Source organism: Rhinolophus sinicus, linkage group LG10 (assembly GCF_036562045.2).
Source record: "Rhinolophus sinicus isolate RSC01 linkage group LG10, ASM3656204v1, whole genome shotgun sequence".
NCBI classification, from domain to species: domain Eukaryota; kingdom Metazoa; phylum Chordata; class Mammalia; order Chiroptera; family Rhinolophidae; genus Rhinolophus; species Rhinolophus sinicus.
The window spans coordinates 37,058,633-37,078,064 of NC_133759.1; the positions used below are offsets into that span (position 1 = coordinate 37,058,633).

A 19,432-nucleotide genomic window follows, 5' to 3' on the forward strand; every position below is an offset into this window, starting at 1 on the left:
AAAACTAGAAATCAATTATCAGAAGAAAACTGAAATGCACACCAACACATGGAGGCTAAATACCATGCTACTAAAAAATGAATGAGCTGACAACAAGATCAAGAAGGAAATCAAAAGATACCTTGAGACAAATAAAAATGAACAGACAATAACCCAAAATCTATGGAACACAGCCAAAGCAATTCTGAGACAAAAACTGATAGCAATACAGGCCTATCTCAAGAAACAAGAAAAATTTGAAAAAAGCAATCTAACCTTACACACAAATAAACCAGAAAAAAGTTAACAAACAAAGCCCAAAGTGAGTACAAGAAAGGAAATGATGAAGATCAGAGTGGAAATAAACACAATGGAGACAAAAAAACACACAAAAAAACAACAGCAACAGAAAATATCAACGAAACCAAGAGCTGGTTATTTCAAAAGATAAATTTGATAGACCTGTAACCAAAGTCACCAAGAAAAAGACAACCCAATTAAATAAAAGCATAAATGAAAGAGAAGTAACAACCAACAGAACAGAAACACAAAGGATTCTGACAAAACACTGTAACAATTATATGCTAACAAATTGGACAACCTGAGAGAAATGGATCAATTCTTAGAAACATACAATATTGTAACACTGAAAATCAGGGCACACCAATAATCTATAGTGAAATCTAATCAATAACCAAAAAACTGCTAACAAACAAAAGTCCTGGACCAGATGGCTTCACAGGTAAACTTTTTTTTTTTTTTTTAATTTATTGGGGTGACAATTGTTAGTAAAATTACATAGATTTCAGGTGTACAATTCTGTATTACATCATCTATAAATCCCATTGTGTGTTCACCACCCAGAGTCAGTTCTCCTTCCATCACCACATATTTGATCCCCCTTACCCTCATCTCCCACCCCCCATGCTCTTCACAGGTAAACTTTATCAAACATTAATTTCAAAGAGAAATTAATACTTAGTCTTTTCAAACAATTCCAGAAAATTGAAGAAAACATAAGTCTCCGAAACACATTTTACGAGGCCAGCATTAACCTGATACACTATCAACATTACAAAAAAAAAGAAAACTACAGGTCAATCAATATCCCTGATGAACACAGATGTGAAAATCCTCAACAAAATATTAGCAAACTGAATTCAGCAATACATTAAAAAGATCACACACCATGATCATGTGGGATTTATTCCTGGGATGTAAGGTTAGTTCAATATCTGCAAATCAATTAACATGATAAACCACATAAATAAAATGAAGGATAAAAATCATATGATCATATCAATAGATGCAGAAAAAATACTGAACAAAATCTGACATCCATTTATAATAAAACTTTCAGCCAAGTGGGGAAACAGGGACCATACCTCAACATAATAAAGGCCATATATAACAAACCGACAGTTATCATAGTCAATGGTAAAAAGCTAAAAGCTTTTTCTTTAAGATCAGGAACAACAAGAATGTCTACTTTCACAACTTTTATTCAGCATAGTACTGGAAGTCCTAGCCACAGCAATCAGACAAGAAAAAAAATTAAAAGGTATCCAAATTGGAAAGGAAAAATTGTCATTATTAGTAGGTAACATGTTACTATGTAGAGAAAACCCTAAAGACTCCACCAAAAAAATATTGCAACTAATAAATGAATTCAGCAAAGTGGCAGGATACAAAAATATTCAGAAATTGGTTGCATTTTTATACACCAATAATAAGCTATCGGAAACAGAAATTAAAAATAGAATTCCATTCACAATTGCATTAAAAAGAATACAATACCTAGGAGGTAACCAAGGAGGTTAAATTTAACCAAGGAGGTAAAAGACGTGTACTCAGAAAACTATAAGACAATGAAGAAGGAAACTGAAGAAGACACAAATAAATGGAAGGATATACCATGCCCATGGATAGGAATAATTAACATCACTGAAATATCCATGCTGCCCAATAAAGCAATCCACAGATTCAGTGCAATCCCTATCAAAATACCAATGGCATTTTTTACAGAAATAGAACAAACAATCCTAAAATTTTTGTGGAAACACAAAACCCTAAATAGCCAAAGCAACCTTAAGAAAGAACAAAAATGGAGGTATCACACTACCTGACATCAAACTATAGTACAAGGCTATAGTAATCAAAACAGCATGTTACTGGCATCAAAACAGATATGTAGATCAATGGAACAGAATAGAGAGCGCAGAAATAAACCCACACCTATACGGTCAATTAATCTATGAAAAAGGAGGCAAGAATATACAATGGGGAAAAGACAGTCTCTTGAATAAATGGTGTTGGGAAAATTGGACATATACATGTAAAAAAACAAAACTTGACCCCTTTTTTATACCATATACAAAAATAAATTCAAAATGGATTAAAGACTTAAATGTAAAACCTGAACCATAAAACTCCTAGAAGAAAACATAGGGAGTAAACTCTTTGACATCACTCTTAGAAATATCTTTTTGGATACATCTCCTTGGGCAAGGAAAACAAAAGAAAAAATAAACAAATGGGACTACATCAAACAAAAAGTTTTTGTACAGCAAAGGAAACCATCAACAAAATGAAAAGACAACTTACAGAATGGGAGAAGATATTTGCCCATGGTACATCCATTAAGGGGTTAATATAAAAAATATATAAAAAACTCATGCAACTTAACACTAAAAAACTAACAATCCAATTTAAAAAATGGGCAGAGTATTTGAACAGGCATTTCTCCAAAGACATACAGATGGCTAATAGACATGAAAATATGCTCAACATCAATAATAACCAGAGAAATGCAAATTAAAACCACAATGACATACCACCTCACTCCTGTCAGAAAGGTTTGCATCAATAAATCAACAAACAACAAGTGTTGGTGAATATATGGAGAAAAGCGAATCCTCATGCACCGTTGGTAGGAGTGTAAATTGGTAAAGCCAGTATGGAAAAAAATATGGAGGTTCCTCAAAATTAAAAATAGAACTACCTTACTATCCAGCAATTCCACTTCTGGGCATTCATCCGAAGAAATCCAAAACACTAATTCAAAGCAGCATTATTTATAATAGCCAAGATATGGTAAGTATCCACTGATAGACAAGTTAATAAAGAAAATGTAGTACATATATACAATGGAATATTACTGGTCAATAAAAAAGAATGAAATCTTACCATTTGTGACAACATGAATGGACCTAGAGGATATTATGCTAAGTGAAATAAATCATTCAGATAAAGACAAATACTGTATCATTTCACTTATATGTGGAATCTAAAAAACAAAATAAATGAACAAACAAAACAGAAACAAACTCATAGATATAGAGAACAAGTTGATTGTCACCAGGTGGGAGGAGTGTTGGGGAGATGGGTCAAAAAGGTAAAAGGGATTAAGAAGTACAATTTGCTAGTTATAAAAATAGTCTCGGGGATGTGTAAAGTATAGCATAAGGAATATAATCAGTAATATTGTAATCACTATGTATGGTGTCAGATGGGTACTAGACTAATCGTGATGATCACTTTGTAAGGTATATAAATGTCTAATCACTGTTATACAGCTGAAACTAATATAATATTTTATGTCAACTGTAAATGGAAAATAAGTTTTTTTAAAAATGCAAATCTGATTATGCTACTCCCCTACTTAAATCCCTTCAATAGCTTCGTCAGTGCTCTTAGGAATATGTTTCTACTTTTTATGTGGCCTGGATGGTTCTTCATGCTCTGAAGCTGCTTGCTTCTCTGGTCTTCCTGCTTTGTCCTACCTGTCCCCCTAAACAAACCATAGTCAACTTCTTTTATTCCTCAAATAGGCCTTTCTTCACACGTACCATTCCCTCTTGCTTTTCCTTTTTCCAACTCCTTTTACTTGTTCAACTCCTAATCAGCAGTGAAGGCTCAGGTTAACTGTGTGACCCTCTAAAATCACATCACTGACTCACCAAGTGATTTAAGTGACTCTCCTTGACTTACAGCCTTCACACATTGTATTGTAATTGTCTGTTTCCTGATCCACATTTCCCACTAGATCATGAGCTCAAAGCAAAGACCACATCACCCAAGTTTACTGCTGTAGTCCCAAGTATAAACACTTAGCAAATTGTAACTGAACTGCAGTTGCTACTGTGTTGGTAATTTTTATCAATATTTTCTAAATAAGGGACTCTGTTCATAAGTGTTAAAATCAACTGAGAAGTACAGATTTCTTTAATTCATCCCAGACTCACTGAATCGTAATCTCTGAGAATCTGCTTTTTAAGAAACCAATGAATCTTAAATTTGGGAACCACTATAAAGATCTCCTAAAAATAAAACTGCCAAAAATAAGAAGTTAAGCTAAGTAATTTGATTTTCAGCCCAGTTAATTTCCTACATGACCTCTGGTATGAAAATGAGATAACAAAGCTTAAATTAAGATAAGACTACTGTATAGTTTACAGTCAAATATAGTCTTTTAATATCAAAAAAATTATTGAGCAAAAGTAATGTCTTCAAACTAAAGATATTAAAATCCAGCAGACTATATGTTTCCTTCACTTTGAGATATGCCACAGCTTTAGACAGGTCATGGAAAATAAGGGAGTTTTCAAATGCTTTTTTTTAGGATCCTGCTAAAATGCACTGATCAAGATTTACTACTATTGGGTGTTTGAAGAAATTAAAGCAAGGATGACATGTACCTTCACTACGGAGGATAATTAGAACCCAAAGAGCTGCTCTATAAATAATAATTTAGAATTAAACATAGAAAATAAAATGATCAGGCACATCATACTTAAGAGAAGGTATTTTTAGATCCATCAGGCAGTTATGTCTGTAAAGGTTCTATTGTTTTCTTTGGGGATGAGGAGGCAGCAAACTTGTTCCTGAAGTTAAAATGAAATAATTGTTTATTGTTTTTCCAGGAGGCATGACCTCACCACGCCCCGCTTATAGTCATGAAATACAAATCAGCAACTGCAAAACCTGATTTGTTAGGTATTTAAAGTAAAAATTCATTCTCGAATATTAAAGCAGACTTACTCAAATTCATAAATGAATGTTAATATTTGAATTTGTGTATATGATCACACCACCAGTTTTTCTAGACATGCTGAAGATCTAAAGCGTCATTTGTAAATAGTTCAGAGCTTATAAACTGCTTAATTTAATGCAGTAAAACACTCCTTATAACCCGATCATTCAAATTGCAGGGCACAAGGCATAAAAATTTTGTACAGTAAACTTTATGATACTGAGTGAAATATAATGCATTATTTATAGGAAGAGAAATTCAATTCTAACATGTGTGTGTGTGTGTGTATCCCTGTGCAGTGGTAAGGTAAACTTAGGGTTGCCAAATTGAAAAAACAACGAAAAACAAAGACCAGCATGTCCACTTCTATTTTAATTTTAGATAAACAATGAATGATTTTTTTTAGCGTAAGTATATTCCATGTAATATTTGGATCTCCTGTATTTTTATTTATTAAATTTGGCAAGCTTGGGTAGAGGTAACAGTAGCTAATGAATCCTATGTTTTAGAAATGAAGACCAGAAGAGAGAGCATAGTGATCTAAGTTTTGAAAAGATAGTAAGTTTCAAATAAGATACCTATATCCTGAAGTTAGCTCTCTCTGTGGTGCTAACCTTTTGGATTATCAAATATTTTAGCTATATCAAAATATTATCAGTAGACATTCTTGTCCTGGATGATAAAACTTCTAAGTGATTCTTTCTACTTTACCATATATTCTTTAATTCAAATGACGGAAAAAACTTTTTCTAATGGAGAATTAATAATCTATTAACAGTCTTTGGACCCCTTCTGCCTGTGAGGTTAGCATCTGAAGTGGGCCCTCGCCAGACATTGAATCAACCAGTGACCTTGGACTTCCCAGCCTTTAGAACTGTGCAAAATAAATTACTGTTGTTTATAAGTCGCCCAGTTTATGGAATTTCTGTAATAGCAGCTAAAATGGACTAAGACAAGGGCTTATGGAAACACAGGTTGCAGGGTCCCACCTCAGAGTTTCTGGTTCAGTAGGACTAGGATGAGGCCTGAAAAGCGCCATTTCTAACAAGTTCCCAAGTGACGCTGCTAGCTCAGGAACTTCACTTTGAGAACTACTCTGTTAAAGAATCTATTCATAAGAATCTTGAGTACTTGGTCCCCGAAAAGGTGAAGAGAGTTAGCATTTAGCTATGCTAGGAGCCCTCCAGTCACACTTTCCTGTTTCTCTTGCGTGCTCTCTCTTTTCTTCCTCATGCTTATTAAATATTACCCAGATGTGCCAATTCTAGCCTGAGAAAGTGACCACTCCCATACTCAGTAAATTTCAGAGGACCTTATCAAAGAATACAAGAAATGTCGAAGCCTTGCCTTAGAAAATCTGATTACCAGTTAACCAATCATTAAAATTTTAACAGCAAAATATAAAATTTAGCCCACTTCTATACCTTTGCCTACTTATTTCTCATCTCAACATACCTTTCCAGTCAAAATCTGTGGTTCATTCCCACTTTAAACTTTTGCACTTGTAGCTCCCCTGCGCTAAATGTCACTACATTCCCTGTCTATCCATGTCCACAACTTCTTTCAAAACATAGTTTCCCGAGATTCCATGCCTCTAAAATGCCTTTCTTTAGAAACTCTGACTCACACAAACAATTCACTTTTGCTTTCTGGTGGGTAAACACAGTTCTGAGGTACAATATTTCATTTTCTATTATTTTCTAGTATCTTCTAGCTGATTTGTCTTATTTTTTACTTTGCTATCTCGCTCTGACCACAGCACTCTTCCCCTAAAATGAGGAGATTATAGGAAATCAAAACTAACGGCAGTATAACCTTTCATTGCCTGAGCTTCTCTTCCAATGATGCATGGGGTGGGAGACAGTCAGGTTATTCCTGAATGGGAGACCACGGAGAAGCAAGAAAGCACTAGAGCTGGCTTTCTTCCCTCTAAATTAGTAAGTCCACACTCCCACTGGCAGCAAAGACAAACTGCTCTAAATATCTTGGCTTCAGCAGCCCCAGATCCTAAGTCTAACGTACTCCTTCTTTCCTTCCACTTAGAAAAGACACAATTATCACAATAAGGAAGGTAGTGACTTCTGTTTTGCTCTTAATTTTTGCTTCAATGTTCAGGGAATACATTATGCACCTACTCTAAAACAGTACCTGGCCTGTTTACTAACAGAAAAAGTCTTTGGAGTACTAGAAAATAGGAAAGAATGCTCTCTACGGAGTCCATTAATATAAAGAAAAAAATTTGTATGGTAATTACAAACCTATTTAAAAAGGTGAAAAAACTATTGCCAATAGCAAATTAGCTATCCTCTGAAGTAATCAAACATTACTAAAAACCAGGCTATCATTTAGTAAATCAACAGGGTTCTGTTCTAAGTACTCAGAGGGAAGAGTCCCACAGTGTAATCATTAGCTAGCCCAAATTACCTTAGCTCAAGATCGAACAATACTATCTTAAATGGGATGGTTCTTACAGGGGATGGTACTGTTATCTTATAAAGATACTTACTATCTTAGAGGGGATGGAACTATATTTATCATCTAATAGTAAATTTGATCAATACAGGTATCTATCTAAATCAGATCCAAAAACCTCAAATAGATATTTTGGTTTTGTATTTAAACTCTCCTCTTCAATAATCCCTTACATTATAGTACCTAATTCAAGTTACTATCTTGTCTGAGGCAGGATATTGATAGTATACCATTGGCCCCCGAGACACCTAAGGTTACTACAGCAAGAGAGACTCCTCCATGTTTTTCATTTTGTTACTCACAATTCTCCCTGGAATTAATTTGCAAAAAATAATGTAGACATGATTTAACTTGACTCGATACAAAAATAACTTTTTCTTGAAGACAATTTTAATTATGGAGTAAATTTGTCAATATGGATTACTTTTGGAAACTTATGAGCTAAAGTTGTGGTTTGTGTAGGGAGTTGTATGTAAATTATTTTCACACAGTAGGGCAATTCACACAAAACAGAGGCTCTATCAGGAAGGAGCTCCTCAAACTATCTGAAGCAAAGGAATAACCTTTTTCTTTCCAATCTGTCAAAAAAACAGTATTTTGGTAAAATAAATCTCTAGAAAAGAAAAAGATATACAAAACAGAAGCCCTTGGATATTGTGGCTCTATCAGATTGCTAGAAGAGTTTCTAAACATTTACTCTTGATTTGTTATCTTAGACTTATAACAATTTACAAATCAGCATTGCTCCATGGACTACACTGTGCAAATCACCATCTTATACTTATGTATGTTTGTACAGATAACAACAGACATGTTAAGAATTCATACTAAAAATTTTTTTAATTACCTTTTCCTATAAGGACTCCAATTTTTGAGTCTAATTTTTCCCCTGGGTCACAACTTCTTGTCACTAACTTGAGAACTGGAAGAAAAGGTCTGACATCACAGAGTCTTCTTGTTTCATCTTCGAGCTCCTCATATACAGCAGTTTGATTCACACATGCAAACATATAGGAGTCAATTTCCATAAGGAGGTTAAACATTGGGTAATTGTGAACCTGCTTCCATAACAGCTGTAGGAAAAGATAATAAGACATTTTCTGAAATGAAAAAGATGCTCACTATAATACTGCTTGTAAAACTCAAAACTGAGGACAAGCCAAATGTTTAGCAATAAGGGACTGATTAAATAAATTATGGAATGTTAAACAACTATGAAAATATAAATACACTGTAACATGGAAAGCTATCAAAGATATATTAAGGTTGTTTTCTATTTTTAATAGAAAATTGCAAAAGAATATGCAGGGTATTAACCCACTTTTTAAAGCAATATAATGGCATAATGCACAAAAAGTACACTTGTATAATCAAAATTATTAAAAGTAAATAGCTATGAATAGTAATAATCAATATACTTCCATGCTTAACATTCCTGTGAACACAACTTGTATTTTGAAAACAACATAATGTTTAAAGTATGTATCATGAACCCCATACAAAATGTGTATTATTTTTGCCCTACATTTTTCTATTCACTAAGGATATTTTCATTGACTAACACTGCCCTGTCAGGATCAACAATCTCTCATCACCTCCCCCAAGGTCTCCTGGATGAGATCATATAAATAATCACCATACAAATGCAAGAAAGGATTACATATTTTAATTACAGCCAGTACAAAAGCCAAAAGCTGATTACATATTTTAATTACAGCCAGTACAAAAGCTAAAAGGGACCTGGGCTAAAAATCATGGCCAATCTCCAGATTAAGTTACATAAAACAAATAGGAGAAAGCAGTGCTACGCAACAAAAGGAAAATATAGGTAAACTGGATTTCAACAAAATTAAAAACTTTTGTGCATCAAATGACGCTGTCAAGAAATGAAAAGGCAACCCACAGACTAGAAGAAAATATCTGCAGGTTATATATTTGATAAGAGATTAATATCCAGAATATATAATGCCTTCCTATAACTCAACAACAAAAACAAACAACTGAATTTTTTAAAATGGGCATGGTCTTGAATAGATAATTCTAAAAATGGCCAATAAGAGCATGAAAACATGCTCAACATCCTTAGTTATTAGGGAAATACAAATAAAACCTACAGTGAGATACCACTTCACAGCCATGAGGATGTTATTATTTAAAAAAAAAAAAAAAGGGAACAGAAAATAACAAGTGTTGGTCAGGATGTGAAGAAACTAGAACCCTTGTGCACTGTTGATGGGAATGTAAAATGGTATAGAAACTGTGGAAAATAGTTTGGCAGTTCCTTAAAAAGTTAAAACAGAATTACCATATTATCCAACATTTCCATTTCTAGGTATATACACAAAAAAAAAACAGAAAGGACGTATTCAAACAGATATTCATACCAATATTCATAGCAGCACTATTCACAATAGCCAAGATATTTACAACCAAAATGTCCATCAAAAGATGAATGAATAATAAAAAATGTGGTATATCCATACAGTGAAATATTATTTAGTCTTAAAAAGGAATAAAATTTGGATACATGTTACAACATGGGTGAATTTTTAAAATAGTATGCTAAGTGAAAGAAGCTAAACACAAAAGGACAACTATTGTGTGATTCCGCTTATATGAAGTAGCTAGAATACACTAATTCATAGAGACAGAAACTAGAATAAAGATTAACAGGACTGGGAAAAGGGGAACTTTATTATTTAATGAGTACAGAGTTAGTGTTAGGATGATAAAAAGTGCTGGAAATGGATACTGGTGATAGCCGGGCAACATCATGAATGTAGTTAATGCTATAGAACTGTGCACATAAAAATGACTCTAATGGTGAATTTCATGTTATGCATATTTTACTGTGGTTTTTTTTTTAAGGAGGGAATCAGTGGTTAATCTTGCTTCAGGTAAAGCCATAGGCATCCATATCTGTCACTGGTGATTATAAAAATAAGCACTCTGTACCTGTGGTTTGCTTAAAACAATTCTTTTTTTTAATTTAAGGATCATGTGGTTTTAGAATACTCATGTCTCCTTGATGAAGAAGCATGAGTTAAAAGTTAATAGGCTGGGGGCCGGCCCGGCCCAGTGGCTCAGGCGGTTAGAGCTCCATGCTCCTCACTCCGAAGGCTGCCGGTTCGATTTCCACATGGGCCAGTGGACTCTCAACCACAAGGTTGCCGGTTCAGTTCCTCGAGTCCCGCAAGGGATGGTGCGCTCCACCCCCTGCAACTAAGATTGAACACGGCACCTTGAGCTGAGCTGCCGCTGAGCTCCCGGATGGCTCAGTTGGCTGGAGCACGTCCTCTCAACCACAAGGTTGCCAGTTTGACTCCCGCAAGGGATGGTGGGCAGACTGCGCCCCCTGCAACTAGAAATGGCAACTGGACCGGGAACTGAGCTGCGCCCTCCACAACTAAGACTAAAAGGACAACAACTTGACTTGGAAAAAAGGCCTGGAAATACACACTGTTGCCCAATAAAGTCCTGTTCCCCTTCCCCAATAAAATCTTTAAAAAAAAAAAAAAAAAAAAAGGTTAATAGGCTGTCCAAAATCATGAGCTTTAAAAATATTTGTCATAAATACTGTCTCTAAAAATATCATAAACCTTGGTTTCCATACTGGGTTCAGCTATTTAAGAAACATTAAAGAGAAAGTTCAGAAAAACAATTTCATTTATATGTTATAGTCTTCACAAATCAATGGCACGCATCAATTGACTTGAAAAAAATAATCCAACAAAACAGACAAGCCTTGTTATATAAAAGAATTTGCTTCCAAGTGAGGACATACCATTCATTACTGGGGTAAGAAAATCTAGTGAACAGCAGAAAACCTTTTCTTCCCCAAGAGTCACCATGAAAAGTAGAGGGGGAGGGGAGGGAAGATAGGGAAGAGAAGAGGAAGGAAAAGAAGAGACAACCAACCAAAAATCACATGGAAAAAAAGTATGATAAACTTACAGATAGTAATTACAAAGATTTTAACTCAAAATAAAACTCTTTGTCAATGTCAAACTCCTTTTAATAATCTGAACAAACATTTCAAACTAGCTAACATAAGCCTATTTTTCTTAACTCGGATATCATATATGGATTTTTTTTTTTAATTAAAAGTGGGAGTGAGAACAGGGATTGTTTTGTATCTATAAAAGACAAAGTATATATCAAAATCTTAAAAATGTCATGACCTAAAGGTTGAATTTCCCTCAAATTTACCATATGATTTACATTATCAACACTTTCTATAATAGAAGAACGTGTTCCCCTAAGCAATACAGTAAATAAGCCACATTTATATAAATCCCACTTATTAACATACCTGTTTAATGTAAGAAATGGAGGCTTCCCGAGGTACCTCCAGCTGGATATAAATCCCAGTGGGCAAAAGGAAATCCACGGGTATAGAGCCATCAGATGCTATCTGTGAATCCACTGCCCAGATGTCAAGGACGTCTGCCATAGCAGGAGGCATTATGAAATTGAAGCACATTCATAACCACCGGGCCCTAGAAATCAGTAAGTGAAATTTAGTGAAACATAATTAGCCAAATTTTACACTAAAATATGATAAAGCCCAGCAATGCATAATTATTCCTTGTATTTCAATATAGGCAGTAACAGGAAGCCAATTAAATCAAGCAAGAGTAAATCACTAGAAATAAGTTATTTAAACATACTTTGGGTTATCACTACATAAATTATATACATACGTGTGTGTATTTATACACACACGTACCAAACTGATTCATAGTCAACATATTAAGTAAAATATGAAATGTGAAAGATGAAAGGTTAAGGATTACAAGGTCCTGAGAAAGTCAGTTAATAACCACTCAACAAGTGATTCTCTTTTACTTAGATGATTTTGGCTTCTTTGGCTGAGGTTTTCTTTGCAAACTCCGATAAAAATGGCAATCAAGAAGGTCGTATTTCATTTTCTATCAATCTCATGTCAGAAACAAAACATCTTGAACTTAAGTTCCATGACCCACCACCTAAGTATTAAAAAGACCAAATCCCTCAACCCAGCTAACAAAATCCTTGCTGCTGTTTCTGGTCTATTTTCGTTTGCTTGTCCTACCATTCCACATCCCAGGCCCTCGTGCCACAAGTGCCTTTTACCTTCCTGCTGCTAGACCTATGTTCATAGGTCTAGGACACTCCAATATCAAACCCGTATCCCAAAAAATGCACCCTCAACTGTGCCATTTAAGTCTCCTCTATTCCTTAAGAACTTCCTTCAAGGAGGCACAACAATAACAGTGGGAAGAACATGGGCTCTGAAGTTAAATGAGCCAAAGTTCAAATCCCATTTATTCAAAGAATGAAAGTGCCACTTCAAAAGACCTAAGAGACAACTTAAAACATTTTGAGCACAAAAATAATGACATCCATAGATTGAAACACATCAAGTATACACAAATATGGGACTTAATAATGATAAAAAAATAAACTATTGGTCACCACTGGGGACAGCTAAAAACCAATTCACTATTTTGAAAATTGATAAAGAATGAGAAAGTAAATCTATCATTTATCATACTTATTTGTACTATTTCAGTGTAACCAAATAATTGATGAGAGTAGGTTTTTTTTAGAACTTAAGCTAATAAATGCAAAAAGAATGATAGAATTAGGAAATCGCCATTCTGCAAGCTCCAATGAAATAGTGTATCTAGGCAACAATCATTCATGGATGCTAAAAAAAAATTAATTTACAAGACAGGTGAAAGGATGATAAGAAACTTTACAATTAACATATCAGGTTGATAACACTAAATTCTCTGAATAATCCAGACATTATCTGTCTCCTCCTGTAATGCAACAACAAGTACTAGCCAGTACCTATAGGGTACACTTGGCTTAAAAACAAAAATGAACTTGAATCTAATGAAGTCTCAGATCTGATATATCTACCAGTTTATGGTAAATATGGGAGATAGAGAAGGGAGTTACAAACTCAAGGAAGCAATCTGTAAGTAGAGTCTAGAGTGTAGGATCATTAATAAAATAAATAATAACAAGAAAGCAAGCTAATCAGTAACAAGAGGAGGGTGGTGGAATGGCTGTTAAAAGAATAACTTAAGAGATACAGAAAAATCCAATGCTGATTTGAGCAAATCAACTACAAAAAAAAAAAATGTTTTCAAACAATCTAGGAAATTTAAATGTGAATTGAGTATTAGATGATTTTAAGAAAAGACTGTTAATTTTGTGACATATAATGGAACGTTTGTTATGTTTCTAAGAATCAGTCCTTATCCATGAGAGATGAAGAATGCATAATGTGCAGGAATAAAATGGCATTGTGTTTGGCATTTACTTTAAACTATTCCTTTTTTTTTTTTAATTGGGAGACATTGGGGAATAGTGTTTCTCCAGGACCCATCAGCTCCGAATACTTGTCCTTCAATGATGTAATTATGGAGGGCGCAGCTCAGCTCCAAGTCCAGTTGCCATTTCCAATCTTAGTTGTAGGGGGCGCAGCCCACCATCCAATGCAGGAATTGAACCAGCAATCCCGCTGGTCAAGAGCTCACGCTCCAACCAAATGAGCCACTTGGACGCCCCTAAATTATTCCTTTTTTTAAAAAGTGTTGGAAACATGGAAAAAACTGAGGGTTGCTAGAGGGGCGGGGGGGGGGATAAGGGGAAGGTGGGAGGTTTAGAAAATAGTCGGTAACCACAAGATGACCACGGGGTTTTGAAAATTAATTTGGGGAATGTACGGGGGATAGTGGATGGGGGGAGGGGGGTTCACACAGTGTGAGGGATATAAATGATAAACGTCTAACTTTTGCTTTGTCTTGTGCACCTGAAATAAAATTTTAAAAAAATGAAAAAAAAAGTGAAAGGATAGATAATTTCAACAAAGGTGTAAAGGTAAGTTGATGAGAAAAAAAGATAATCTTTTCAACAAATGGTGCAGGAATAACTGGCCATCCATATGATAGGAAAATAAACCTTAATCACACCAAAAATAAACTAAAAATGGATCACAGGCCCAAATGTAAACCCCCAAACCATAAACCCTTAAGAAGAAAATATAGAAAAAAAACACTGTAATCTTGTATTAATAAGCAAAGATTTCATAGATATGACCCCTAAAGCACAATTCGTAAAATTAAAAAATTAAACATCATTAAAACTGATCTTAGATACAATTGTTTATAACATGAAAAGACAAGCCACAGACTAGGAGAAAATGCTTGCAAATTATATGAAGGACTTGTATCCAGAACTCTCAACATACAAAATAAGAAAGCCAACACCTCAGTTTTTAAAAATTGACAAATATTTGAACAGACACTTCATCAAAGCAGATATACACGTGACAAAAGGGGTCAGTACCATCAGTCAATGCAAATTAAAACCACAATGAGATACCATCAGACACCTATTACAAGGACTAAAATTGAAAAGACCAATCACAGCAAGTGAACTAGAACTCTCATACACTGCTGGTAGGGATGTTAAATAGTCAACAACTTTGGAAAAGTTTGATAGTTTCTTAACATACACCTACCATATAATCCATCATCCTACTCATAAATATATACCAGAAAAAATTAAAATAATGAAGGCATATATCCATGCAGAAACTAGTACAAAATTGTTCATAGCAGCCTTATTTACACTATCAAAAAAATTGGAAATAATTCAAATGTCCACCAACAGATGAATGGATTTAAAAAATTATGGTGTATTCATACAATGGACTACTACATGACAAAAAAAACACACAAAACAAAACAAAAAACAAGCACTACCGACACATTTAACAATATGGATGAATCTCAGAATTATGCTAACTGGAAGACTACATACTGTGATTCCATTCACATAAAATTCTAAAAAATGTAAACTAGTCTATAGTGACAGATTAGCAGTCATTTTGTGTGGGGGGAGGGAGTAGAAGCAGGGAGAAATAAGGAGGGATTAGAAAGGGACACAAGGAAACTCTTGGGAGTGATAGATTATGTTGTTCAGTATCTTGATTGTGTTGTGTTTTCAAGGTCTGTACATGTCAAAATATATCCAATTGTATACTTCAAATATGTGCAGTTCATTATATGTTAATTATATCTCAATAAAGCTGTTTTTAAAAATGAGAGGAATAGATGAAACAAGAAAAATGTTGATACTTGCTGAAGCTGGGTAATGAGGATTATATTAAATTACTGTTCTGCTTTTGTGTATATCTGCAGTTTTTCATAATAAAAAGGATTTGTTAAATCCTGTCTATACTATTTACCATCTATGTGAATTGTGATAAGTCACTGAAACTTCCTGAGCCTCCATTAACCGAAAAAGGGAAAAACGAGTCCAAGATGGCGGCAGAGTAGGAGGGCGCGGCACGCCCAAGAACGAATTCAAATATACGTGTCTACAGAGAACAATTACCCCTGCGAGAGAACTGAGGGCTGAATGAACAGCTTCTGAACAACAAACAAGAGAAAGCGACACAACACAAAAGGCTTGGTAACCTTTTGAGAGGTTACCCTCCAGGAGCTGCGGAAATCTCCCGACCGGAGAAGAAGGTAAGCGCCATTGTTTACGTCCCCCTCCACATATATGGCAGCGGGGCGCTATTCTGGTGCTTTGACCTACCTGCACGAGGACCACAGCACGTTCCCAGCTACACTGCCCAGAGCCTTTGTCTCTAAACACGGAGAGCAAGCAGGAACAACAGGACGTCTCCATACACACCTGGACTCCAAGCTGGGAGCTGCTCCAGCCCAAGAAGCCAGTGTCACCGGCACCGGAAGCACTTGCTAGGCTCCTCCCCGCTCCTCGAAGCTATCCAGCACATAAAGCCTAGGGGGTCACTTCTTACAACACCCCTTTCTGTATAACGAGAGACTACACAACAGGCTGAGGAGCCACAGGAGCTCTCCAGGGACTGCAAAAATTGTCTGGGATTGGAGATGTCTGTGAATGCCCTTGTTTACATCCCCTTCCACCTACACGGGATTTGCAGGAGCTCTATCCCCATGCTCTGGCCCAACTGCAAGGTCCCTCCCCCCAGCACATTCCTGGACACGTTGCCCAAGCCAACTTCCGCCCCAAACAAAGGAAGCAAGCAGGAGCAACAGGGCATTACAACACACACCTGGCTTCCCCACACAAAGCCAATCCAACTCAGTAGGCCGGTGCCCCAGACGCCTTAGGCACCTGCTCAGCTCCTACTAGTCTGCCAAAACCACCCTACACACATACCTATACACAAGTCACTTCTACATAAGAGAACTTTTACAAGACTAGGAGAAATAGCTACTTTGTCTATTTCATATAAACAAAGTGAAAATACAGAAGAATATCTCCCTAATGAAGGAACAAGAAAAATCTCCAGGAAAAACTAAGGAAAAAGATAAGCTATTTGCCGGATTAAAAAATTCAAGACTGGCCCGGTGGCTCAGGCGGTTGGAGCTCCGTGCTCCTAACTCCAAAGGCTGCCAGTTCGATTCCCACATGGGCCAGTGGGGTCTCAACCACAAGGTTGCCGGTTCAACTCCTGGAGTCCCACAAAGGATGGTGGGCTCCGCCCCCTGCAACTAAGATTGAACACGGCACCTTGAGCTGAGCTGCCGCTGAGCTCCCAGATAGCTGTTAGTCTGAGCTGCGCCCTCCACAACTAAGATTGAAAGGACAACAACTTGACTTGGAAAAGTCCTGGTCCCAATAAAGTCCTGTTCCTCTTCCCCAATAAAATCTTTTAAAAAAAAATACAGTGAATGCTGCTGCCGAGTGCCATCCAATGGAAAGGCAGGGATCTTCAATATGGGAAGCAGCACATCGAACCTTAGTAACAGTGTGTGACAAGTTTCAACTTGTTCGGTGTTGTCAGTCGGGTATGAGCTACAGTTGTGAGATGTGTCTTAAAGTGTTCCATAAATCATCCTCCATCATGACAATACTCCTTGTCACACATCGCTTCTGGTATATGGCAATTTCTGTCAAATACAAACATTACAATGTGTCCTCATCCACCTTATTCACTGGATCTAGCACCTTGCCACTTCTGGCTCTTCCCCAAAGTCAAAATGGGACATCGCGGCAGCCATGACAGCACAACTAAAGACACTTATGAAAGAGGACTTCCAGAACTGCTTCAGAAAGTGGCAAGAACGATGGGATAAGTGTTGTTCGAAGCAAGGGGGAGTATTTTGAGAGGGATTAATGGCCATGCGTCTTTTACTATAATAAAATTTTTTTTTATTTAAACATTCACTGGATTGTTTGATCACAGCTCATACATAATCTTCTGAATCAGGAAAAAATACAAAACCTAAACATATCGATTACTGGCAATGAAATTGAAGCAGTAATAAAAAAACTCCCACCCAATAAATAAAAGTCCAGGACCAGACAGCTTTATAGGTAAATGCTACCAAACATTCAAAGAAGAATACCTATCCTTCTTAAACTATTTCAAAAAACTGAAGAGGAAGGAATGCTTCCAAACTTATCTATGAAACCAGCATTACCCTGATAACAAAACCAGACAAAGACACTACAAAAAAAGAAAATTACAGGCTAATACCCTTGGTGAACATAGATGCAAACAGAAATCCTCCACCAACTATTAGCAAAACAAATTCAACATTACATTAAGAGGATCATACACCATGATCAAGTGAGATTTATCAGGGATACAAGAATGGTTCAACATCCACAAATCAACTAATATGATATATGACATTACAAAATAAAGGATAAAAACCATGATGATTATCTCAATAGATGCAGGAAAAAGCATTTGACAAAATTCAATATTCTTTCATTATAAAAATTCTCAACAAAGTGGGTATAGAAAGAACACATTTCAACATAATAAAGTCTATATATGACAAACCCACAGCTAAATAATACTTCATGGAGAAAAGCTGAAAGCATTTCCTCTAACATCAAGAACAAGACAAGGATACACACTATCACCATTTCTATTCAATACAGTACTGGAAGTTCTAGCCATAGCAATCAGACAAGAGAAATAAAATGCATCCACATTGGAAAGGAAGAAGTAAAGTTTTCATATTTGCAGATGACATGATATTATATAGAGAAAACACTAAAGACTCTACCACAAAACTATAAGAACTAATCAATGAATTCAGTCAAGTTTCAGGATATAGAATCAATATAAAGAAATCTGTTACATTTCTATTCACCAATAAAAATTTATCAAAAGGAGAAATTAAGAAAACAATTCCATTTACAATTACATCAAAAAGCATAAAATACCTAGAAAGGAATTTAACCAAAGAGGTGACAGACCTGTACTTTGAAAACTGTAAGACACTGAAGAAATTGAAGAAGATAGAAATAAATGGAAGGATATACAGAGCTCATGGATTGGAAGGATTAATATTGTGAAAGTGCCCTTACAACCTAAAGCAATATACCGATTCAATAGAGTCCCTACTAAAATACCAATGGCATTCTTCTTGGAATTGGAACTAATCCTAAAATTTATACACAACCACAAAAGACCATGAATAATCAAAGAATTCTTGCGAAAAAAACAAAGTCAGAGGTATCACACTACCAGATATTGAACTATACTACAAACCTACAATTATCAAAACAGTATGGTACTGGCATTAAAACAGATATATAGATCAATGAAATATAATAGAGAGCCCAGAAATAAATTCTTGCTTCTATGGTCAATTAATCTATGACAAAGGAGGCAAGGATCTACAATGGAATAAAGACAGTCTCTTCAACAAGTGGTATTGGAAAAACTGGATATGAAAAAAAAAAAGAAAGAAAAGAAACTGGACCACATTCTTACACCACATACAAAAATAACCTCAAAATGGATTAAAAACTTAAATGTAAAACCTGAAACCACAAAACTCCTAGAAGAAAGCATAGGCAATAAATTCTTTGACATCACTCTTAGCAATATCTTTTTAGGTATGTCGCCTCGGGTAAGGGAAACAAAAATAA

The 19,432-nt window shown here is 35.6% G+C and overlaps 1 protein-coding gene across 2 annotated transcripts in view; it reads right to left on the minus strand.

Annotated features, from left to right (window-relative positions):
* The window catches only part of PIK3CB (phosphatidylinositol-4,5-bisphosphate 3-kinase catalytic subunit beta), a 153,485-nt gene that overhangs the window by 78,167 nt on the left and 55,886 nt on the right, over positions 1-19,432 (minus strand). For both annotated transcript variants that reach the window (XM_019747566.2, XM_019747603.2), the window contains 2 exons: positions 11,796-11,982; positions 8,331-8,556 (listed from right to left, as the gene is read on the minus strand). In XM_019747566.2, coding sequence (XP_019603125.2) covers positions 8,331-8,556; positions 11,796-11,966 — 397 coding nt within the window. In that variant the 5' untranslated portion in view covers positions 11,967-11,982. The remainder of the gene's footprint in view (positions 1-8,330; positions 8,557-11,795; positions 11,983-19,432) is intronic.